General features: G+C 49.4%; 1 protein-coding gene across 3 annotated transcripts in view; it reads right to left on the reverse strand.

The window, feature by feature from the left end:
- Positions 1-18246: 18246 nt before the first annotated feature.
- IRF2 (interferon regulatory factor 2) overlaps positions 18247-25132 on the reverse strand; it is a 319691-nt gene continuing 312805 nt past the window's right edge. For all 3 annotated transcript variants that reach the window (XM_078678011.1, XM_078678009.1, XM_078678010.1), the window contains exon 9: positions 18247-19867. In XM_078678011.1, the coding sequence (XP_078534137.1) occupies positions 19574-19867 (294 nt within the window). In that variant the 3' untranslated portion in view covers positions 18247-19573. The remainder of the gene's footprint in view (positions 19868-25132) is intronic.

Here is a 25132-nt window from a genome sequence, read left to right on the forward strand (position 1 = left end):
GAGCCCCTCCCCCCCCTGCACTGCGCGATTGACAGGCAAATGACCGGTGCGTGCTGAGGCAACAGGGGCTACGAAACCACGACCCCCCCCTCGCGGCTGTGCAGCGACCGGTACGAACTCTGCTTAAAAAGACTTGGGAGGCGTCCCCTTAGCACCGTCTAACCGCAGATATACGCCTGGGGACAGTGGAGGCTGCGCATTACCCCCGGATTGGAGGGGCATATTGTGATCCATCTAGCAGGCTGATGATAGCGGGCGTCACTGTGGTGTGAGGCTTTGAGCGATCTTCAAACTGAGCGCATTACGCCTCAGGCACCCTCCGACTGTGCCCCCACACACCAACTCAACGGCATCTGGAACCTGAACGGCGCCGAGGGCGCACGCAGTGATATCTGTGCTTTGGAGGGCCGCACCAGCTTTCCGCGGTGGGAAGGCAGTTAGGCCAGCGATAAGAAGGGCTACTGACTTACGTATTATTGGTTGGTCACGGACGGCGGCGACGCCATGGGTAAGCAAGAAGCCCGCCAACCAAAGCTCAGCTTTGACACCACGGGGAAAAGAGGCCCGAAACCCACGACGAGTGCTGGGGGATCGACCAGAGTGGAAACGGCAGGGGACAATCCAGTGACACCTGACATGGACATGCAGCAGCTATTTTTGGAAATACGTCAGGGGTTTGCCACAGTTGTGGATAAAGTAGACCGTATGTCTTCTAGGATAGATGCCATTGCCCACAAGCTTTACCACCACGATGAGAGAATCAATGAGGCAGAACGACGAATCTCTGACAATGATGATGTCACAGCATCCCACACGACACAGTTAGCGCGAATGAACAACCTCCTACGCGTGATTGCTGCTAAAAATGAGGACTTGGAAGCTCACAGCCGGCGCAATAACATCCGCGTAACGGACATTCCAGAATCCACAAACACTGGGCGCATTGAGGAATATATAGAAAAACTTCTGCTTACTGCGATTGGTACAGAGGCATTCTCCTTGCAGTTTATAGTTGAGAGAGCCCACCGATCCCTTGGACCGCGCCCCAAGCCTGGAGCCCCACCGCGGCCTATTATTGCACGCCTGCTGAACTATCGAGATCGTGACATGGCCCTGAAAGCAGCACGCACCCGAAAGAACCTGTCATATGACGGAGTCTCCTTCTCAATATATCAGGAATTCACGCCGATGGTACAGGAAGAACAGCGCAAGTTTATTGACTTGAAAAAGAAACTACGCGCAGCACAAATTGATTATGCCCTGTTGTACCCTGCACAACTGCGAGTAACACAGCAAGGACGACAGCGGGTATTCACCAATCCACAGCAGGCGGAAGTCTATCTGCGCGCTATAAAAAGATCATCACAGAATGCCAAGGGTGGAAGCCCTGCAAAGCAAAACGGTGCCCTGGAAATGGACGAGGAGGCCTGATACCCAAAATTGGAAGCTTATAGGCCACAGACCGCCTCATGAACTCTGCTGGACGAAGCCCTTCGCATGGGGCAGCTCCCGAGGCCAAGGACACTAGATGACTGAACCACTCAAGTGGTATGCAACTTTGCCGGTGGTAATGTATTCCAGGCCCGCTTCCCCGCCTCAGACTGAGCCCACCCAGGTAGTAGGGCTTGAGGTGCGGGAGGTGACAGTGAAGCTACCTCTGGCTGTACCCCTGCGGGAGTTCCCCCATTTTGGTTTGTGTTTTTGGGAGTTCATGGGATTGTTCCGAAAGGTTGAGGGGGAGGGGGTTTTGTACTGGCAAGTTGGGGATGCTTCAGTGGGTGGTGGGGAGGTAGTTGGGGGCCGATGATTGGGGACACTAATTTTGTGGTACATTTTGTCAGGAACTCTTTGTTTATCAGTAACGAACAAGTTACTTAACTTCGGTAACGATATATCTGTAAGAAACAGTAGTTAGTATTAGATTCCTTACCTTAGAATATCCCCAGGCGTCAGTCTGGATCCGGAAACTTTTGCGTAGCAGTACCCCTGCGCGTCGGTAGGCGTCGTCTGCAGGCGTCCCCTGCGGCTCCGCGTCGTCGGCGTCGTGCGCCGTGATGACGTCGCTGGAGTATATAGACGCCGCCTCCGCGCGCTGACGTCAGTTCTTTGCACACAGCTTTTCCGCGCCAGAACACGCAGAGCCATGTGAGAACCAACACTGGTGCCATTTGAAACTAGGGCCCTGAAAGGGATGTCCTTAACCCTAGGTATCAGTTCGCAGAACGGGGAGGATGGGCGGGGCGGTAAGGAATCTAATACTAACTACTGTTTCTTACAGATATATCGTTACCGAAGGTAAGTAACTTGTTCATCTGAAAGAAACAGGTTAGTATTAGATTCCTTACCTTAGAATAGATACCCCAGCAATACCAACCCCGGAGGTGGGTCTGCGAACCAATACAACCTACACCAGAAAGTCCTGGAGGACCGAACGGCCAAAGAAGCCGTCCCTCCGGACTTGACTGTCCAGGCAGTAGTGCCTCGCAAAGGTGTGCAGCGAGGCCCACGTAGCCGCCTGGCAAATGTCCTGCAAGGGGACTCCCCGGCCCAGGGCAGTAGAAGCCGCCGTAGCCCGAGTGGAATGGGCCCTCAGCCCAACAGGAGGCTCCTTCCGAGCCAAAGAGTAGCATGCTTTGATGCACAGGACGACCCACCGAGAGATGGTTCGTTTCTGTACCGCCCTTCCCTTCTTCTCACCCACGTAGCCAACAAACAGTTGGTCATCCACCCGGAACTGGCGTGTGCGATCCATGTAAAATGAAAGCGCACGTTTTGGGTCCAGGCGATGGAGCCGCTCTTCATCCTTTGAAGGATGCGGAGGCGGGAAGAAGGAGGGCAAGGTGATGGACTGCCCAATGTGAAAAGCAGAGACTACCTTGGGCAGGAAAGAAGGTCTAGTCCGAAGAACCACCTTGTCAGGATGAACAGACAAGAAAGGAGGTTTAACAGAAAGAGCCTGGAGCTCACTCACTCTCCTGGCAGAGGTGATGGCAACCAGGAAGGCCGTCTTTAAAGTGAGAAGACGGAGAGGACAGGAATGAAGGGGCTCAAAGGGAGCACACATCAGGAATGTCAGAACCAGGTTCAAGTCCCACTGAGGCATCACGAACGGAGCAGGTGGATACATGTGCGTGATGCCCTTTAAGAATCTTAACACAATAGGGGACTTGAATAAAGATGGCTGATCAGGTAGCCTCAAGAAGGCGGAAAGGGCAGAAAGATAGCCCTTGATAGTGCCCAGAGCAGAGCCCTGCTGGGCAAGGGAAAGAAGGAAGAGGAGAACCTCAGACAGAGGGGCAGAAAGGGGATCCACAGCCTTTGCTGTGCACCATGCCACAAATCTGTTCCACCGGCAGGCGTATACCGACTTTGTGGAGGGACGCCTGGCTGCCAGAATTACATCACAGACTTCAGGAGGCAAGTCAAATGGCCTCAACTGTCGCCGCTCAATCTCCAAGCATGGAGGTGGAGACTGGACAGGTTCGGGTGGAGGACCGTCCCCTGCTGCTGCGACAGAAGGTCCTCCTGAAGGGGCAGGCGGATCGAGGGACCGACTGTCATGCTGAGTAGCTCGGGATACCAGTATCTTCGAGCCCAGTCCGGAGCCACAAGGATACCTTGGGCCCGGTCGCGCCTGATCTTCTTCAGCACTCTGGGCAGAAGTGGTATAGGCGGAAAGGCGTACAACAGACCGCAACTCCACTCGCGCCGAAAGGCGTCGCCGAGCGAGTGCCGTCTTGGAAACTCCAACGCGCAGAACTGATGACATTGCGCGTTCTCTTCTGTGGCGAATAGATCTAACCAAGGCTCTCCCCATTGCTGAAAGAGGCCTCTCGCCACGTCCGAGTTCAGACGCCATTCGTGATCCACCGAGCACCGACGGCTGAGTTCGTCCGCCCTGGCGTTCAGAGAACCTGCCAGGTGTTGAACCGTCAGAGTCACGCCCTGACGTTCCAGCCATTGCCAGAGACGCAGAGCCTCCTGGCAAAGGGTCCACGACCCCACACCGCCCTGTTTGTTGCAGTACCACATGGCGGTGGTGTTGTCCGTGAACACCTGCACTACACTCCCATTGACAAAGGGGAGGAATGCCTTCAGTGCTAGGCGAATCGCCCGCAGCTCCAACATGTTGATATGGAGCCGGGACTCCGCCGGAGACCAGATGCCTCTGATCTCCGCCTCTCCCAAGTGGCCACCCCAGCCCTGGAGGGACGCATCAGTCACAACTACGTGCTCCGGCTGGGGAAGGGAGAGGGATCTGCCTCTGACCCAGTCGCGGTCCGTAAGCCACCACTGCAACTGTCTCGCAGTGCCCTCCGAGATCAGGACTTGGTCGGATAGGTTGCCCTGATGCTGGGCCCACTGAAACTTCAGGTCCCACTGCAGAGCCCGCATCCGCCATCTGGCGTGATGCACCAGTAGGATGCAGGAGGCCATCAGCCCCAGAAGCCGCAGCGTCAACCTGACCGAAACCCGGGATAACGGCTGAAAGATGGGAATCAGAGCCTGAATATCCCGGACCCGCCGTTCCGGAGGATAAACCCGAAACTGCGCCGAGTCGAGAACCGCTCCGATGAAAAGGAGCTTTTGAGAGGGACACAGGTGTGATTTCGGCACATTGATGGAAAACCCCAGCTCGTGCAGGAGGTCTGCCGTCATCTGAAGGTGGTGGACGACTGTTAGGGGCGAGCCCGCCTTCAACAACCAGTCGTCGAGGTAGGGGAAGACTGAGACCCCTAACCGGCGCAGATGAGCTGCGACCACCGCCATCACTTTCGTGAACACCCGTGGGGCGCTGGTAAGGCCGAATGGGAGCACGATAAACTGAAAGTGCTCGTGGCCTACCGTGAACCGCAGGTAACGCCGGTGGGCCGGCAGGACGGGGATGTGAAAATACGCATCCTGCAAGTCCAACGCTACCATCCAGTCTTGTGGGTCTAGAGCAGCCAAGACCTGAGCCAAAGTCAACATCTTGAACTTCTCCTTCCGGAGGAAGCCGTTGACGTTCCGTAGGTCCAAGATAGGACGCAGGCCTCCTTTGTCCTTCTTGGGCACCAGAAAGTAGTGGGAGTAGCAACCACACCCTACTTCTGGCCCAGGAATGCGCTCGATGGCCCCCTTGGCCAAGAGGGCCGTAACTTCCTCCTGCAGAAGTGTCAAGTGGTCCCCCGACACACGGTGGTTCTGCGGTGGCATGGCTGGAGGAGTGGACTCGAAGGGGAGGGAGTAGCCCCTTCGGACGAGCTGCAGCACCCACCTGTCCGATGTAATCGCGCGCCAGCGGGAGTGGTGATGGCGAACCCTGCCACCCACTGGCGTCACGTGAGCCCGAAAGCTCGGACTAGGAAGACTTGGAGGCTGCAGCGGCGCTGCCCTCTACCGCCACCACGGCGGAATCCACGGCCGCCACCGCGCTGGGGAGCGTTCTGCGGCGCGTGGCTGGCAGCACGTGTGGGACCGCCCCTTCCTTGGCCACGAAAGGGGCGAAACGAACCCGTCTGCTGGCGCTGGGTCGAAAGACCCAAGGACTTGGCCGTGACCCTGGAGTCCTTGAAGCGCTCCAGCGCGTGGTCCGCCTTGTCACCAAACAGGCGACTGCCATCAAATGGCATGTCCATGAGGGCATTCTGGACGTCCGGTGAGAAGTTGGCAGATCTCAGCCAAGCATGGCGCCGAATCGCCACTGTCGTGGACATAGCCCGTCCCAGCGAGTCGGTCGTGTCAAGACCACACCGGATCGAGTACCTCGCCGCATCCCGGCCCTCAACCAAGGCCTGGTTGAGCTTGTCCCGCACTTCCTGCGGGCATTGCGGCAAACACTCCGCGACCGTATCCCACAGGGAGTGGGTGTAGCGGCCCAAGAGGCATGCGGTATTACAAGACCGCAGTCCAGCGCTCAAAGAGGAAAAGACCTTTTTCCCAAATTGGTCATACCGCTTTGATTCCCGATCGGGCGGGGCCGATGGAAATGCGGACTGCGAAGTGGAGGCCTGGATCACCAGACTCTCCGGGGAGGGATGGGTGGAGAGGAAGGCAGGGTCGTCCGAGCACGGACGGTGACGCCTGGCAACGTTCCGGTCAACCGGTGCACCGGAAGCGGGCCTAGACCAGGTGCCCAAAAGGACATCCGTCAGGGCCTCATTAAACGGCAGCAGAGGCTCCTGAGGGCATGACTGCGGTTTAAACACTTCGGTCAGAATGTTTGGTTTGACCTTAGCGACGGGGAGCTCAAGGCCCAAGGTCTTGGCAGCCCTCAGCAGGACCACCGAATAGGCAGCCCCCGCCTCAGACGCCACAGGGGTCGGCGAGACAAACCCAGGGTTGGGCGACTCGTCCAGACCACTGGCATCACCCAAGTCACCTACCCAGTCCACATCATACTGGCAGGCACGGCATAAAGGGTCCTCAGACCCCTCCCAACCCTCTCCATACTCGTCCTCATCGCCGTAGTCTGGGTCGACGATATAGACTTCGGGGTCAATGGGCCCCATCGGCGCCGGATCCGGCGTCGGCCGACGCCGGTCCGACTCCGCGTCAGGAGTCAGAGAGGGAATGGGGGTGGCGCCGCGCGGCGCCGGCGCCGGGGACCCGACGCCGGCCGGAACCGACGGCGGAGTCACCGCGCCGCGCGGAGGCGGTACCACGGGTTAGCCCAAAGGAACCGACGCCGGAGAGGCCGGTAGACCAGCCGGCGACGAACCTGAGGGGCCCAGCGGCGCCGGGGCCGGAGCCACCGGCGGCGTCGAGGCAGGAGCACCCGAACCGCTCGGGCCCCCAGACGGGACCGACGGGCCCGCAGGCCCCGCCGGAGGAGACCTCGCCCTCATAGCCATGAGGAACTCCTCAATCTCCTCGCGCGACGCGCCTTCCCCAGGGACCGACGGGTATGGGGTAGACGGCGCCGGCGACCCACGCGGGGCCGCGGGGGTGGGGCCACCCGAGCCCCCGGCCGCATCACGCGGGCGTCGGGGGGAGTCGGGGGTGCGATGACGACGCCCCGACTTCTTGTGATGCTTACCTGACGAACCGGAGGAATGGTGGCGACTCCCGGAGCGCTCATGGCGGCTCCGCGATCGTTCCCTCGATCGCTCCCTCGACCTCCGACCGGACCGCTCTCGACGCGGGGCCGACACTCGGAGCTCGAGAAGCTTGCGGGACTGCTCCCGCCTAGCTTTACCAGTCAAGGCCCGACAGTCGACGCAGGACTCCACGTCGTGGTCCGCGCCCAGACACCGGAGGCAGAGTCGATGGTGGTCGGTGACCGACATCAGGCGGTCGCACTCGTCGCAACTCTTAAACCCAGGCATCCTACCGGCACCGTAGAAAGATTAAAGTTAACAAACACTTGGTCAAAAGACCGGAGTACTGCTCTTCGGATCTGCGCTAACTGGCGCGGAAAAAAGAAGAACTGACGTCAGCGCGCGGAGGCGGCGTCTATATACTCCAGCGACGTCATCACGGCGCACGACGCCGACGACGCGGAGCCGCAGGGGACGCCTGCAGACGACGCCTACCGACGCGCAGGGGTACTGCTACGCAAAAGTTTCCGGATCCAGACTGACGCCTGGGGATATTCTAAGGTAAGGAATCTAATACTAACCTGTTTCTTTCAGATTCTAGTATGGATGTTGACATACTCAAATCACGAGAAGCATTGGGAAAGGGAGGGGAGGGGGGCTGTTATGAGGTACACTGTTCCGTATGCACACAACATGTATGTGGTGGTCAGAGAACGTTCGCTGAAGTGCAGGTGGGGGGCCGGCGAGATACGCTCCATGTTACAAGACTCTAAATCTGCTTTTTTGGCGACTGAGAGGGGCTGTTCTAAGGAGCCTAACTCACATACAATTTAGCAGCAGCACTCGGTCTCTGCAATGGGCTTGACTGAACTAAACATTATCACCTGGAATGTGCAAGGGCTAGGGGACCCACGTAAGAAACGCCAAATACTGGCGTATCTAGACAGGCATAACATACATGTGGCCTGCCTACAGGAAACTCACTCTAAACCAAAAGTTGACAATGCATTTGCTGGGCGATGGGCAGAACACAGGGTATTTGCCTCATACTCTTCCTATTCTAGAGGTACAGCGATAGTAGTAAAAAGAGGTGCACAGTTTAAGGTAGCAGGAAGCAAAAGTGACCCGTCTGGGAGATATTGCATAACATGGGGACGAATGGGACACATCTCACTAACCTTTGTCAGCTGCTAAGGCCCCAATGTTGATGACCCTCGCTTCTTTACGGACTTATGGGCCGCAATCTTAGTCACTAGCCCAGATCGCATCATCTGGGGAGGAGATTTTAACGTGACGTACGATCCAGCGATGTATCGATCACATCCTGCCCCACATCACTACACCAAGTCACGCACCGAGCTGCGAGCAATATTGCAAGAATACGAGCTGGTAGACACCTGGAGACATCTGCACCCTGACATACAGGAAGGTACACACACCACTGCGCAAGCCGCGTCATGGGCATGATTGGATTAGATATTTATGTCAAGAGAACTATGTCCAATGATAGTCAAAGTGCAGCACTAGCCAGAACCTACTCAGATCATGCCCCAGTGAAACTCACCCTAGCTGCAGATGACCTACGTCCCTAAAAAACCCCTTGGAGATTGCAACCCACAATGCTACTTGATACAGGTTTCCAAGAGGAGCTCCGAGAAGAAGTTTTAGATTTTTTCCAGCGCAACAAAGGGCCCGTAGACAGTGTTGAGGTGATTTGGGAAGCTTTTAAAGTAACGCTGAGAGGGATCTGCATATCGAAGGGCGCGGGAGTCCTAAAAAGCATACAGCACACTCTCACCACTCTCGAACACGACTTGAAGCGATTGGAGAGATCCCTGGCATTGCACCCCACTGCAACAACGTGCGCCTAAATCAGGGAGAAGCTCACGGAATATAACGATGAAGCGTTTAGAGAATCAAAATTCAAAGGCTGATAGTGGTTGGCACGTACATATGGGGAGGGGGGGGAACAGCTAGCTAGCAATGATAAAAATGATGAGGCCGGTGAACGTAGTGCTTGAAATAGAGGGGGAGGATGGGAGACTATATCAGGATACGACGCATATCATGAATGCCTTCACTGCTCACTACGCTAAATTATACACCTCCACTAGAACAGCCAAACTAGACCTCACTGAATATCTGACAGACGTGTCGTTGGCATGGTTGAGTGACACACAACAGCGTTTCCTAAGCACCCCATTCGAGTTAGACGAGGTGAGAGATGCTATAATGCATATGCAATCGGGCAAGGCCACCATATCGGATGGCATTACCATAGAATTCTATAAAACGTATATTGATTTCATGGACCCCATGCTGCGCGAGGTTTATGAAGACGCCCCTGAAATGGGCCACCTACCCCCTTCTATGAGAATGGCCATTATAACATCGCTTCTAAAGCCAGGGAAAGCGCCGCAGCAATGCGATTCCTACAGGCCTTTGTTGCTGCTTAACACCGATGTAAAAATCCTAGCTAAACTTATAGCCACGAGTCTCAATCTCCTCGTGGAGAACCTAATATTGCCGGACCAATCAGGCTTTGTGCCTGGCTGTGCAACGTCGCATAATTTGAGGACTTTTTTTTCGGTTCTGAATACTGTTTCTGAAGAGTTACCCATGGCGGCCATATTCCTCGATGCTACAAAAGCATTTGACTCCCTGGAATAAGATTATGTGTTTGCAGTCATGGAACGCTTGGAATTTCCCCCTATATTTCTTGCCTGGATCAGGCTATTGTATGAATCACCCGCGGCCAAGGTGGCTATTAACGGGAAATTGTCGCAGGATATACCCATAACAAGAGGCACTAGACAGGGGTGCCCACTGTCACCCCTACTTTATGCGATCGCAGTGGAGCCATTAGTGGCCAAACTGAGGCAGTGTCATAACGACAAGGCTCTGCAGTGCAATTTACGACAAATTCTAGTCTCTATGTACGCGGACGACATCACACTGTATGTACGAGACCCAAAGCAGAACATGAACCCCATCCTTAGGGAATTCATAACATTCGGTAGACTCTTCGGAGTTCAAATAAATTGGAGCAAATCGTGCTGTTTTCCCCTTACAACGGCTAAGTTCTCTATGGATTACCCTATACCCTGGAGTACCGATGAGTTTAAATACCTGGGGATTCGTATAACCAAGGACAGAGAAGAACTGATTAGAGCCAATTATGGGACGACCATGGTCCACATCTCGGACACGGTTACGCGCTGGATCGCTTTGCCTCTTTCTATGGCGGGCAGAGCCTCACTGATAAAAATGGTATTATTACCAAAGCTGCTATACCTATTCCTTAACATCCTTTTTTATCCTGGAAGATACTTTTTTCAAAGATTAAAGTCAGAATTGATTCGACTAGTTTGGGTTGGCAAAAACCCAAGACTGAAATGGGAGGTACTGGCGCGACCATATGCGCAGGGAGGGTTTGGAGTTCCCGACTTCGAGCTCTACTATTATAGTGCGCAAGCACACTATGCATTTTTTTGGGTACATCAGCCCCGATATATGCCTCAATTGGCGGCAGAGCATTAGCTAGCGCACCCAGTCCCCATAGAGGGTGCACTGTATATCCCACTACCTGGCAGAGATAGGTCATTGTCCACGGTGATGAGCACAAACAACGCTTGGTCTCACATATGTGGCATGTTCGGTATGATCTTGCTGTACTCGCCTCTGCTACCACAGGTCTACCATCCTGCCATCCCTCTGCTACAGGAGGCGGCTTTTCACAGACTGTTGGAGCGCACCAAGATCAAGACGTGGGGGGACCTTTATCATGAAGGTGCGTTTAAATCTCGGGAGCAAATGTTCATGGGTATACCGCACTCTCCATTAGATATCTTTTTATATATTCGGCTGCGACAAGGCCTTAGAGCACGCACAGCAGACTTTCCCAATGAACCTCCTACTTTTACGCCACTGCACAGGATCTTGCTAGGCGAGAGAGCCAAGAAATTAGTGTTGATTATCTATAAAGCCGTCCAAGGGTTGCGGGAATTTGACCCCCCAAGGGCTAGGGCGAACTGGAGCCAGGAACTGGGGATCGAATTGACGGACAGGCAATGGGACTTTTGCACACAGCAAACAGAGCGCTTTTCAGCGAGCAGCAGGCTTAGAATTATCCACTAAAAGTATCTTCACCGGCTGTACTTCACCCCTGCGCGCATGCATCGGCACCACCTGAGAGACTCGGACACTTGCGATCGATGCCATGCTCCAGGAGCTGATTTTCTACATTTAGCATGGGTTTGTGAGGAGGTACAGAACTACTGGGTGCATGTTTTTGCGGCATTATCAGACATGATTAATGAAGAGATTGCCCCCTCCCCAGTTCTAGCACTACTGGGATATGTAGAGCCAATCCAGGCAGTACACCGTAAATATATTACACTTAGCTCCTCCTGGCTAAACGACGTGTGGCGTGTAGATGGGGTAGAGGAAGGGCGCCTAAATTTAAGGATTGGTTAAATGATCTTGTTTACTGTCAGGAACAACTGGCGACATATGCAGAGTTGCTACCACCTACCTCGAGACCGACAGATATCTGGGCACCCCTGAGATGCTACTTACTTACGCGTACAGACACGGACACCCCGTAGACACTTGCTGCTTGAACACTCAGAGATCACTGTACAGAGTCCTACTTGCTTTTTGAGACTAGACAGGGTGGGTCATCATAGATATGTTGGGATCCATGGGGAAAAACTAATTGGCAGTCTAATACCTACCACACACGGGTGGCACACACACTGCGGAATATGTCCTCACTAGCTGTTTTAGTGCTCTATTTTGGTTCACTTACTGCACTGTCCCCATGGATTGGTAATATATGCTGTAACAGTACATTGCAAGGTTAATAATATGATAAATGCCCATGTACTGCCCAAGAAGAGTTTATTGTGGGCGGGCCATGGAGGGTGCCTCTCTAACATGACGGAGTATGGATGCGTGCCTGTAGCGGCCTCTAATTACTGCACAGGATAATGACTGCTATTCCTTATGTCTCTGCAGCACTGTGTGATTGTTCATATATTGAATTGTTTTGTACCTCATATGACAATAATCAATAAACAAAGTTTTAAAAAAAAATGTCCTGTGCTTATTAAGGCTGAGGAAAGACTCGGAAAAGCACTGTATCCAGTGGCTTCAAAGAATTGGAGTAATTGTGAAGGAGTCCCGTGTGACTTCAGCACGTTGATGGAAAAGCAAAAACAATGTCAACAGGTTGGCTGTTTGGAGGTGGCTTACGACTGCTTGAGGCACCTTCAATAGTCAGTGTTTCCGAAGCACCACGCTAGGTCTGACTGCCCTACCCAGATAGTCGTTTGGGTCCAAGCTCAAGCCCAAGCAGATGGGAGTATTTTAATGCATCCTGACCATCTGTAATCAGGAGTTGGAGCATAGGACTTATATTATCTGGGACAGCTGACAAGATGTTGCACACAATGAAGAGGGGTAAAAGGGACAAATCCTACTTTGACCTCCTAAATAACTAACTCAACGCACAAAAGGAAGTAGGAGTGAAAAAAGGGAATCGCTTAAAGAGTTATGTAAGGCAAAGTCAACATGTTTGAAAAACTGCCCTCACCCACACGAATGTGGCATGCTTCATCATTGGGTTGCTAAACACACCACTGCGCAGACCAACGTCTGGGGTGGAGCAATAGGGTGGGGGAGATAAAACAAACACAAAGAATAGTAGGGATCAAGTGAATAAGAAGTGCAGAAAATGATGTTAAAAATAGCTCAAGGAAGTCCCAATGCCTATTTTATTCCTGGACTCCCTGGCCTGGGTTAAGAAGGTCTAACGACCTAGAGGATGGTGGTGAGCACGATCTATTATGCACCGTTCTCCCCTCCTCTCTTCTCTGCAGATATGTCAATATGTTTTAGCCAACTTTTTGTGTCTTCCTTCAGGGCTGATAGATCCCGGTCGTCCTACCCGCCTTTCCACATTAGAGGGTCTAACACTAACCCTGCACTTACATATGGGTCTTTTATTCACACTTTGAATATGATCTGTAAGTGAAAAAAATATAATAAATTGAAAGATATCGGTATGTGTTCATGATTTCATAAAAACATGTTGCTCTGTCACTCTAAACTTAATCAGTGCGTACGGATAATTACATTTATATTTAATAACCGCATGTTAGGATATCTTCAGAAATTGTCTAAACAAGTTGTAAAATTGGAATTCATCACATTAAAGCTAGGGATTCACCACCACACCCTCATCCTTCACAGGGCGTCTTTATATCACACTGAAGAATCAAGTGAAACCAGCCAATCTTACAGAGTTTTACCACAGAATGTGCTCGAAAGTGCGTCGGAGCAAGGGTGGCCCCCGTAGTCACACTGATATAGCATAAGGGGATAATGCACAAGCGGTTAGAGATAAAACACAGTAAATATGCGAGGGGTCAAATATGCAAATTAAATCGCCTCAAACTTTAACAATATAGTTGTTAGCCCCCGGTATGCCAGGAGACATGAAAGGATCTGACCGTGACTCATCGCCACCTGTCAAATCTAATCTTCATCAGTAATCCGACCTAAGAGCATGAGCTTCGAAATAAAATGGAGCCAGATAGTTGCCTCCATTTCGGTCTATGCCCCCCTTGATCCCCGCTTACTTCGTCAAGGTGAGCCTGCCTCCTTCAGTAAATCGATCCGTGCGCCGTAAAGGTTCTGATCGGCTGCTCCGAATCTTCTATATTGGTGTTGCCGCTTCCACCACATGATCCCAATGCAGGGTTGGATTGGGATTGAAAATCGGCCCGGGCACGCATAAAAAAAAAAAATCGGCCCAAATTTGCATAATCACTCCTCAGTCAAATCACTGCTTTGGCGCAATCTCAGTATGTGCACACATGAATGGGCCGGCCAGCGAGACAAAGGCTGCAAGACGGAGGTAATGAGCGCCCATCTGCCTCTAAAGGCCACTCGGACACCCACTGGGCACCTGGCTGTGTTCGAACAATAGAGACAGCGCACAAATGCCCCCCCCAGAAGGCTCCAAAAAGCAGCCCAAAGGAGAACTCGGACACCAGCCCCTCGGGCATTGCCCGAATGCCCGCGTTACCAATCCGACGCTGTCCCAATGGTGGTCACGCAGTTGGGAGCTGCTGCTCGGAGACTAGAGTGATCTGGTGATCCACATAAAAAGACAGGAGCTTTCTCTCTGTCACCCTCATTTTCCATCACGTGATCACTGACAGTCACGTGATGCGCGCCTTACGTGTTTCAGCCAAGAAACCGTTGGTTCCCACGTGAAGGATGTTGTCACCATCAATACCCCCTAGTCCAGATCACAACGTCCCAGTTTACAAGTATGTGCCACTCACTTGTTTCTCATTGCTGTTTACTTTACTGTAATCAAAGTTATAATGGGACTACCGGCGCTGACAAACCGGTGTAGTTGGGCTAGCATTTAAACTCAGTGTCAGACCTCAGGATGGAGGCGTCAGGGGTGCTTCTAATGAATAACAGCAATCCGCCCTGATCCCATTTACTGCGAGGTGGGGCATGGGTAAATTGTGTAGCTGTTAACAAGTGTCTCGCCTTGAGACTACAGCTGGGTAACATCTCTAAGAGGATGTATATAATCGGGATAGATTGTGTGGCAGCGAATATTCATTTATAGTGTGGGCGGGTTGTTTATTCCAGCGATTTAATATTCCTGAGACACTGAATATCGTATTTAGTCCAATTTCATGGCTGCGTATCCTGTAAACCTATCTCTGTTCCCTTAAGAATAGGATTTTTTGGGGGTCTCGTGCGTCTCTAGGGATGTATGGTTTGTCAAAACAGTCCAGAACATGTCATCTATTAAATGTCTTTTTTCTGCGTAGTGTGCGGTGAATTGCATCATGGTTTTATGGCACCTAATATTGCTCCTGTACTCCATGATTCTAATTTTGACTTTTCGGGTCATCATGCCCATGTATAACAGATCACATGGGCATTGGATAATGTAAATATCATTGTCTGAGTTACAGTTTGTGTGTATGCGCTGTTCCCAGGGGTAGCCCAACCCCACATCAAAGCTCTTAGTATTCTTAGTGAGTTTGCACACATCACACGATCCACAATTAGTGTGACCCATGACCGGGAGGAGGTCCCAAAGTCTCTGTTGTCCGTTCTCCATCTCTGGTCTTGGTCTGGTATGGACAAGATGGTCCCCTAATGTTCGAAATTCTCTTAACCTCTTCCATGCGTCGGACGGCCCCATGCGGCCCGACGTCACGGTGGGCGTGTGCGTAGGACGCCGTGGAATTCGCTCGCACTGCGGGGGAATGTGTGCTTCGGCGAAGCAGTTAAGAGAGAAGAGAGGTTTGTCCAGATGCAAACCATTCGAATTCAAGATGCGCCAAGTCTTCAGTATGATGTGCTTAATGTTGTTGGACGTGGTATTGAAAGTTGTAACGCAACTGGTGTTAGTGACCTGTGGTTTCTCAACACTCTCCAACAAGGGCCCCCTGTTACAATTCAGCGCTCTCTTCTGAGCCCTCTTGATAATTTTGTCAGAGTAATTCCTCTTTTGTAGTTTTTCTGCTAGTGTATTGGACTCCGATTTGAAATCACTTGTGTCAGAACAGTTCCCCCGAAGGCAAAGGAACTCTCCCACTAGAAGGTTTTGCCTCAGTAATTTCGGGTGAAAGCTCTTGGAGAAGAGAAGTCAATTCCTGTCCGTCGGTTTATGAAAGACTCATGTAGTGAGTTTCCCACCCCTCAGGATGATCTCAAGATCTAAAAAGGGGAGACTTTCCTTTGTCACAGTGGATGAAAAGTGTAGAAGTGGGTTCTGGTTATTCAACCAAAGTAAGAACTCTGTGATTGATGATTCATCACCCTCCCAAATGAGGAGCATGTCAACAATGTACCGTCTCCACAGTTTGATGTTATTATTTCACTATCTACCAGGATCAAAGATGAAACGCTGTTCAAAGGAGGCTACATAAAGGCCTGCTAGACTAGGAGCAAAAGCACTACCCATTGATGTGCCATTGGTCTGCAAATAGTAGGTACCATGGAACTCAAAGAAATTCTTTGTAAGTGCAATCTCTGCCAGGTGTAGTATGAACGGTCTGGGGGTGCAATATGACCACTCCTGTGCGTACAAAATCTCTTCTATCACCCTCAATGTTTCCATCTGGGGGCGTTAGTATAGACGGGCTCTAAATCCAACCCCACCAAGAATTCTCTTGTGGGGTCAAAATCCATATCCTTGATGAGGTTCAGGACATCAGTGATGTCTTTCAAATAGGCCTTCATGTTCTGAACTAATTGTTTCAGAAACAAGTCGCAAACAGCTGACAAAATATCTGTCACTCCGTCCCACAATGCATGCGAATGTTTCCATCTGTTTCAACTCTCTGTCAGGGAAAGTAGTGGGGAATGCATTGGTGTTCAGATGGCTCGTGGACATTCAAACTACCAGGCTCTCTGGGCTAGGGTGCTGGAGCAGAAAACCAGGTTACCCAGGAGATGGCATCTGTTGGCTTGCCACTTGTATGGGGAGGCAAGAGCCTGGCGTCACCCAGGTGCTCATCAGCACATCAGTCAGGACCTCATATAAGGCAGTAGAGGTTCTTGACTGGTTAGTCCAAGTTTGAGGACCTCCATAAAGACGCTTGTCTTAACTTCTGTAGTTGGGCGAGAGAGGTCTAGCATCTCAATAGAACATCAGAAAACTGTAGTAAAGGAGGCAGGCTCCTCCGAGGCAAAGACTGGATTATGGGAAAGAAAAGTCCAGTGTCTGTCAAAGTGTCTAAACAACTATCTTTCTTTTGGTCATCAAAAAGGTTCTCATCATTCTAAGGGTCAATAACATCCTTATTGTTATCCATGTTAATGTATTTATTATAAGGAGCTTATGTATCTGGGTTCGAATGTGCATCCTGGTGTGGACTAAGTTGTGATTTGGAATCAGACAGAATTATTGTCTAAGGTTCTGGCATCGGTGAAGTCAGTAATGGCACCAGAGTCCGGATTGGTGGCGTCGATCGTGGAGCTGAGGATGGCTTTGGATGCTGCACCAGGGCTGAATGAGCCAACGGTAACCCGATTGGAGGCCACCTTGGATCCTGGGGACCTGAAAGCACACCAGACAGAGCCAGTGGGACACCAAAGATGGTGTTTAAGATCTGCTTCAACTTGTGGAGCTGTTGTGGTGTTGCTGATGGCCTGAGGAGATCAGGGTGCATCGGGGTCAGCTCCGGAATCAGTTCAAAGTGGGGACACCACTTCTCCGCCTCAATATGCCCAGGGTGTCACATACCTGAATGGCAGGTTGACAGAGACCCATGCTTGCAATTTTCATGTTTTTTTGACCTTCTCTAACTCTGGCAATGAGCGGTCAAGGGAACAGCCTTGGGAGCGAGAGCGCATCCGCGCCATCAACTTTAACTCGGACCATTTCTTCCACTTTATATGGACTTCGGAGACTGCGAGTCTCCCTTCGTTGTCATGGATGGCTTGGAGATTCATCTTCATGCAGCACTTGCAAAATGCCGATTGGTGTTTGGATCCAAGACACCACAGATCAACATCGTTGGTGTGTTGAGCCATGGCTAAAAATCCTATAGCTTCTGCAAACTGAAAGCTTTAAGGCAATTTTTTTTTTCAGTATTGCAAGATTTAAGATGCTCCGGATCACAGTAATGGCGCGGAAATAAAGGAACTGGTATCAGCATGCAGAGGTTGCGCATACACAGGGCCACGTCTCATCAGAGATGGGACAGCTATTACATGGGGCTGCTCGATGCCGCCAGGCAACATGCAAGAGAATTGCTGGAAAAAGATTCCAGATCCAGTCTGACACCTGGAGAAATTTACAAGGTGAGAAATCTGCAGCTAAACGCTCCTATCAGAAGGTCCTTTATCCTTATTTGTTCTGAGAAATGGAAAGAAAGCCATACGTGGCTTGGAAGAAAACCAATTGGTCCTTCACTGCCATTTGAATATCACATGAAATCACTGGCATAAGAGCCTGAATAAAAGAAGAAATGGCATGCAGCAAAGAAATCAGACGTGCACAGTTCGATGAATGCTCTTCCATGCTCCTGTGGACTGCAGAGCATCGTATGATAAGAAGAAACAGAAAAGGGTGTGAGCTGGGGAAACAACAGTACATAGTAAAGATAGTGCACATACAAGAGTGAATAAAGTGCCAAAGAAAATACATCATTACTTAAAAAATAAAGTGAGGCTAAAGTTAAAAGAACGTCAGAATGTTTTTATTTTTAAAAACAAGGAGATAAAAATAGATTTTAACGTGCTCTTTACCATTAGCATATCTCCCTTAACACGGGCACAGCAATGAGAGAGACAGACACACACACACATACACTCTCTTTTAATCAGCATTCACAAGATGTACAATACATCCACTTATATTCAACATTCATTGCAAACATCAAATAGAACATTTGGCAAGTTTCTTCAGATGTAATAGGACAGTGCTTGCCACAGACACAAGCTTTTGAATAAATAATTTGTTGTTTAAGGTGTGCACAGAATACATAGACGAAGAAACCGCTTACAAAAACAAGCAGCACATTCATTTTCATCTTAATTATTTTCTATATTTATTTATCAATCCATAGGGCATTGTGCGACTCATTAAAGCTTTTTTGTGTTTCACGTTTACAAATTTAAAAGAACTATGCCAAGGATGTAAAATAACGGCCGACGGACATAAAAAAGAAACTCTAAATTATAAATTTACTGTAAAAAATATAAAACAATTATACTGTTTTTCCATATATTTTAGCTAAACATCCTGCAGTACAAAATAATTAAAAAGCTTGCTCCAAGAAAGATTATTTTGCATTCAACTTTATTTGAGAATTTGCATATTTCCTTCTTTTCATTTCCTTCTTATGGTACCTCAGCATTTAAACATATCAGATTAAAAAACTAAGCACTCTCCAAAACGAATGACATTTACATGAGTTGATGCATTTCTTTTTTTTAAATAATATTTTTAAAGTATTTTTCTTTCATAAGTACGCAGTAGCAAGCCAGGCCAGGCCTCACAAGGAGAATCTACGACCCACCTTCAATTAGAGCAAAGATATTAAAGGCCTATTTTGCAAGTGCTTTTTGTAAGGTGCAGAAGCAGACTGCATTGGTTGCTAGTACTGCACTAATATACATATTTACAATAAAGTATCTTTTAAAAAAATAATAAATTCCAGCTAGTTCACATTTTCTCTTCCTCTCTAAGGGTTTTAGTTCCACCACAGCCTTGGCCACAGGAAGCACAGCACAAATGATCTGCTGTTGTTGGTCCTCCCATGTGGTACTGGTACCCAAGTACGCAGGACTAAGGTATCTCTTCCTCTGCAGAATACCTTTGAAGTCAAACCTGCTTTTTGGAAGCTGAGTGGCTGGAGTCCTGAGATAATAGCTCCAGTGTGTACGTGGTGATGGACACATTAAGCTTTCACTGACGAAGACGTCCCTTAGATTTTTCAAATGTGTGCCAACAGAATGGACTTCCAGAAACAATAGATTAAAAACCAGAAACTGCCGAAGCCCTAGCAGCTTTTTAGTCTTGGCTGAGTAATATCAGAGGTTTTCTTAATGACGCTTACTCTGTCTGGCTTGCTGCTCATTGACGCGGAAGTTCCCACTTGGGGGACAGACACTGTTTCAGAGAATTTTGGCCACGAGCTGTTATAAGGCAGAGGACAACTTTCTTCTTTAATGGTGACCTGGAGATCAGGCTTGTTGGAGGTCACAAATGTTGCAGTGTTTGAAAGAGAATGGGCGCTTCTTGCCAAGGGAATGTACTGTTTTTCGTCTTTAATTTTTTCCCAGTGAAGACGAGCCTACAAACAAAAGAAAGAGGTACTGTTTAGGGGCATATGATATACGTTTTACAGTTCAAAGCTTAGTAGACATCACAATAAAAATCCCATAGAAAAAGGCAAAAAAAATATTTGTACTATTGTATGCTTCACTCTTCTTTATCCCTGTGTACTTCATCGTGTACCATCTTGATAATTGTTAAAATAATTGCGATATTTCCAAATGATCAGTGGTCAGGATCTCCTCTGCCCCTGTAATATCTATGTCACCAATTTACTGCTAAATTGTCTCTCGCTTACCTTATGATGTAAATGTTTACTTTATTTACCTACTTTATCTGAATAGACTTTAAGGTTCTCTGGTATTAGCCGTCAATATATATTTGACAATTAGTTTTAGCCTAATATCTGGCTTTGATAGCTATTTCAATCTCCTTCAGTTGAACAAACAATACGATCAAGCATGGGATTTCAAACTCTTATTGGCTGTGCTTGGTTAACCTCAGTCTCCCTAAATTCCAAGAACTCCTGGTCTTCTTGGCTACCCACCTTTCCCTAGATCTTCAGGCTGTGCTGACCATGTCACTGCGAGAGCCCTTTAGGAACATTGCATCCACTTAGGGCACCAACACATTTTTAACCAAGCTGGAACTACCTTAGCCAATAAACTTTATCTGAAAAGAACTGCTCCAGATTTACCTACCTATTACCTATTTAGCTACCTGTGCACTACCCAGCCCTCACACCCGCACGCACCCTACGGCTTCTTCAAAAGAATCCTGCCAAAGAGCCCCGTTTACGGGAGCCCGTCGGGCATTGCAGCGCCGTCCCAACGAGGAGCAGGGCCCAATGATGAAGCATGACATCCCTCGGGTGTGTGAGGGCATCACGAAGAAAGACCTCCCTTTCCCTGCACTCCCTGTTAGGAACTGCACATCGAAGGACACACATTGTCTCACTGTAACAATAAGTACTTACACTGAATAAGAGTACTCGTACTTCACTCTGCGGGTAAGCTTATGATCAATACAGCAAACTGTAAATGCCTGGGAATTCATATTACCCAACGACCTGACCAGCACCTCAACAGGGGAGGTGGTGCATGCTCCTACTAAACGATAAAGTGATATGGGGGCACCTTTAGGATGATCACCCTACCCAAGCTCCTTTACGTAATGCAGAATACACCTTTTCGATACCAGAGTCTGTTTTTATGAGACTCAACAGCAATGTATGATTACTGTTATGGGATGGGGCAGCACCAGAAATAGTGGTAAAACCTTAGGTATATCAACGTATAATGAGGGGCTAGCTTTCCCACATGTGCATGCATGCTACTGGGCAACTCAAGCAAGTGGTAAATAAGTGGGTGTAAACAACTGCCGATGATTCCGTGCTGCAACTAAACAGGGACTATATGCCGGCACCTACAAGGACCCACTATCTCTATCAGAATGGGCAGCTGGACCACTCAACGGCTACTCAGACCACCCTGACGGCCTTTGCGAGGGTAAATGTATACTTGGGCTGGAAGGGGAAGGGCACTATGGAGATGTCACTATCGGAGGGAACTACATTCAAGGAAGTAAGTAAACTGAAGTGTGCACATTCGGAGCAGATTGGGATTTCAAAAGTCGGCGATGTTATAATGGACGGCGTCGTGAAGACTTTGAACGAATGTGAGAGAAATTTGACCTCTTGTTTTCACAACAATACAAACACACAAAACATAGGCACGCACTGCAAGCTAAGGTAATAGACTGGCAGAGGCCCCAGACTGCGCTCTACTAGAGAGCTTCATACAGCAGAGGGAACTCGAAAAGGTGCGATATAGCACATTCAATAATTTGCCCAACAACCTCAAAGCCCTCCAGCAGCGGGGAGAGAGAGATCTGGATAGCCACAAGGATAAACACTGCAAAGCAGTCCTGATTCACTCTGGAAAAGTGGGCATCAGGGCAAGGTTCCACCTGATCCAGTTTAAAATCCTGCATAGGGCATAATTTGATAGGTCAAAATTGCACAAAATGGGGAAGACACAGCCCACTGTCTGTTGAAAACATAACTCTATGGAGGTCACACACTGTTGGGGTGTCCCAAACTTCTTTATCAGAATATTGTCCAGGAATACTGGACAACAATCCAGAATGAACTAAATGTTTTTGTTGAGTGCGAGGTAACCCTATTGTTTGTGCTTTTGGGTGTCCTATATGTGATATAGACCTTCTATGCAAGCAGCTACTGTTTTATCAGTTAGGTTTGGTGGTGGTGAAGATGGACGTAGTGCAATTGTGGGGATACCAGATGATGCTCAACAGAGGTTAATGGGGATGGATACGTGCATGAGTGCTGACAAAGTGGTGTATGTCAACAGGATTTGTCCCAGGAAATTCAAACAGGTATGGGGACAATGAAGAGCATGATTTGGGAATGGCAGAGGGTGTTGCTCCCTGCGAAATGATGAACTCATTGACTGAAAGAATGTCAGTTTACCACTGATAGAGGTGAAAGAGTGAGAGTAGGAAAGTGCCCCTTTTGACATGGTTACCCCCCCTTAATTCCCCCTGCCTGGTACATGGTACATGGTGCAATTACGACTGAAAGTGTGCTGGGATCCTGCCAACCAGGTCCCCAGCACCAGTGTTCTTTCCCTAAACTGTACGATTGTTCCACAAATGGAAACCATTTAGGATCCCTTGAAAGTCCCTAGTAAATGGTACGTCTAGCGGCTAGGGCATTGGACCTAAAAAGAGTCCCTCAGAGCTACAGCATAGATTGTGACACCCTAAGGGACCGCTCACCAAGCCCCATCAAAATGCCATTGCAGCCTCCGTGTCTTGGTGAAGAGAAAACCAATGAGTTAACATGGCACTAATCCCTGTGGGCCATGACTGCCAGCACTACATGAGGTCACTCCTATGGCAGAGTGCACTATAACCTTGTGAGGGCATATCTGCAAGAGTGGATATGCCCCAGTGATATTGAAGTTCACATGTACCTATTATCTGTGCATAGGGAAGCCATAACGAGCACATGTGCTAGACACTTGTCAGTACGAGTTCCCCAGCTAAATTATGGCTTCGCTGTACCCCAAGGTGCCTGGTACCAAACACCTCGTCTTAACAAACCCCCAGCGATGCTAGTGCTGGATTTATTAATAAATGCACACAGAGGGCACCTTAGAGGTGACCCCAGAAAACCTACTGACTACTAGTGTGTCGATTGACTGGTCTCGTCCAGCGAGGCACCACAGCCCAGTTTCTGAACTCCTGAGGTGAGAGACTCTGCTCTCAAAGGACAGGAACACAGCCTGCTCTGGCCACACCTCCTCCAAACAGGATGGAAATTCCAGGGCGGGAAGCTTCAATGGCCCTGCCACCTTTAATATGCAACCCGGTCCTCCAGATAGTGGAGGTGCCCACCCCCTGTCCTGACCCCACTTTTTGGCACAAATAAACAGTGGTCCGATTGGGGGAGCAACCACAACAACAAGAAATTGAGGAATAGTGCTCAAGGAAGGTGCTCATGAGGGAGTAAAAAGGAAAGGAGGAAATGCTTTTCTTAATTAGATTTCTTCATCCAAAGGCCTGTCAAATACATAAATATGGCACATCACTTGAGCACTATTCCTATCCCCTAACTCTATAGGAGCTTGAGCCCTTATTCATCTGTTTTAAGTATTTATGTAAGATGTGCATGAACTACTATGTTTCCTATCAATTTCAACTAAACTCTAAACAAACTGAAGTGACTATATGTGTTTGTGTCTTGTCATTTTCTTCTGAATCATTTGTTGCGAATAATCCTTTATTTCTCCCTCACCTGAGCTTTCTCATATGGTGTTAACAAAAAGTGATTCAATAATTTCTTATTGTTGTGGTTGTAAGCCAGCACCACCCCTAGGGCGAGTCAGCTGATGTGGACCCCACTTTTCAGAATCCTCCATCTTGTGTTCGAGAGAATTAGGCTATTAGGGCCCGGGGTATACCCAACCGGAAGTGGTTCTATAGAGTGGGTGGTTGCCCTACAGGTAGGCAGCCCATTGGCTACTGTCCGGTACTCTCTTTAATATCCCTAAATTTAATATTTAGGTGGCACCCTTTGACCCTGAACTTCAGACTAGACAGACCTAAAGACAGAGAGGACAAAGAACAGCTGCTGAATCTGAGAACTGAGTGCCTGCCATGGAGTTTTAGTGCAAACCCCTGCCTGCCGCTTTAAGATTAGACAATCGAGGTGACCTGTCTTGTCCTGCTGCTGTGTGGCCCCTAAGAACCCAGGAAGACTACCAGTCTTCGCAAACTGCCCAAGAACTCCCCCAGAAAAGAGGAACTACTCCCCTGATGAACACAGTCACCGAAACCGCAGAGTCCGGCCCACCCACTTGCAGCTCTCTGGCCCGACCAGCGCAGCAAACGACCAGGAAGAGCCAATCATGCTCTGGAAGGTCCGATCTGTCTCCCTAAGTGTGGAGGCACGAGGACAGACTGGAGTCATGCAGTATCAATCCCCGGGCTACCGGATGCCTTGCAACCAAGACTGACATCAGAGCCCAGCCAGGACTCAAACTATACCAGAGCCCAACAGCCGCGAGGGAGATCAAAACTCCTGAGACCCACTTTGAGAGTGGACTAGTAGTCCTGAATTTGCTCCTGTCAGCTGTTGGCTCCTGACCACGAGGAGGACCTTGATGCAGTGGAGCTGGCTGATCTACCTGCTCCTCACCCAGCACGCCCAGCCTCAGTAACGACGAACGGGCTGTGCTCCCTTGTCCTTAAGATCCTAGCCCCTATTTTTGAGCTCTCAGACTTGCCCACAAGTTCCCTTGTGCAGCCTCTCTTTAGAGGGCCCAATTTCCACACAGCACCAGCTACCAACTCCGCCAACTCCCTGCTCCCAGCGTAATTCGGGAGGCACCCGACAAACTGTTGGAAGTTAAATGGACCTTAGCTTCCTGCTATTCTAAATCTGGAAGGTGAACCCCAACAACTGTCTGTGCTGTGTGCTTTACCTACCTGGGTTTTCCTCTCATAGGATTGCATGGAGCATAATGGTGCACAAGTTTGAACTATTTGCTTATCTTTCCAAAATTCATAAGAAATACGGTACTTACCTTTAAATGTAGTTTTTTGTTCAAAAATATATATAAAAAGAATTGTTATTTTTTGTAAATTGGTCTCTGATTTATTCTTTGGAGTGTGTGTCTCGCTTATTGCCTCCGTGAGTATAACAAATGCTTAGCACTACCCTCTGATAAGCCTAACTGCTCGCCCACACTACCACAAA

Source organism: Lissotriton helveticus, chromosome 2_2, assembly GCF_964261635.1.
Source record: "Lissotriton helveticus chromosome 2_2, aLisHel1.1, whole genome shotgun sequence".
Lineage (NCBI taxonomy): Eukaryota > Metazoa > Chordata > Amphibia > Caudata > Salamandridae > Lissotriton > Lissotriton helveticus.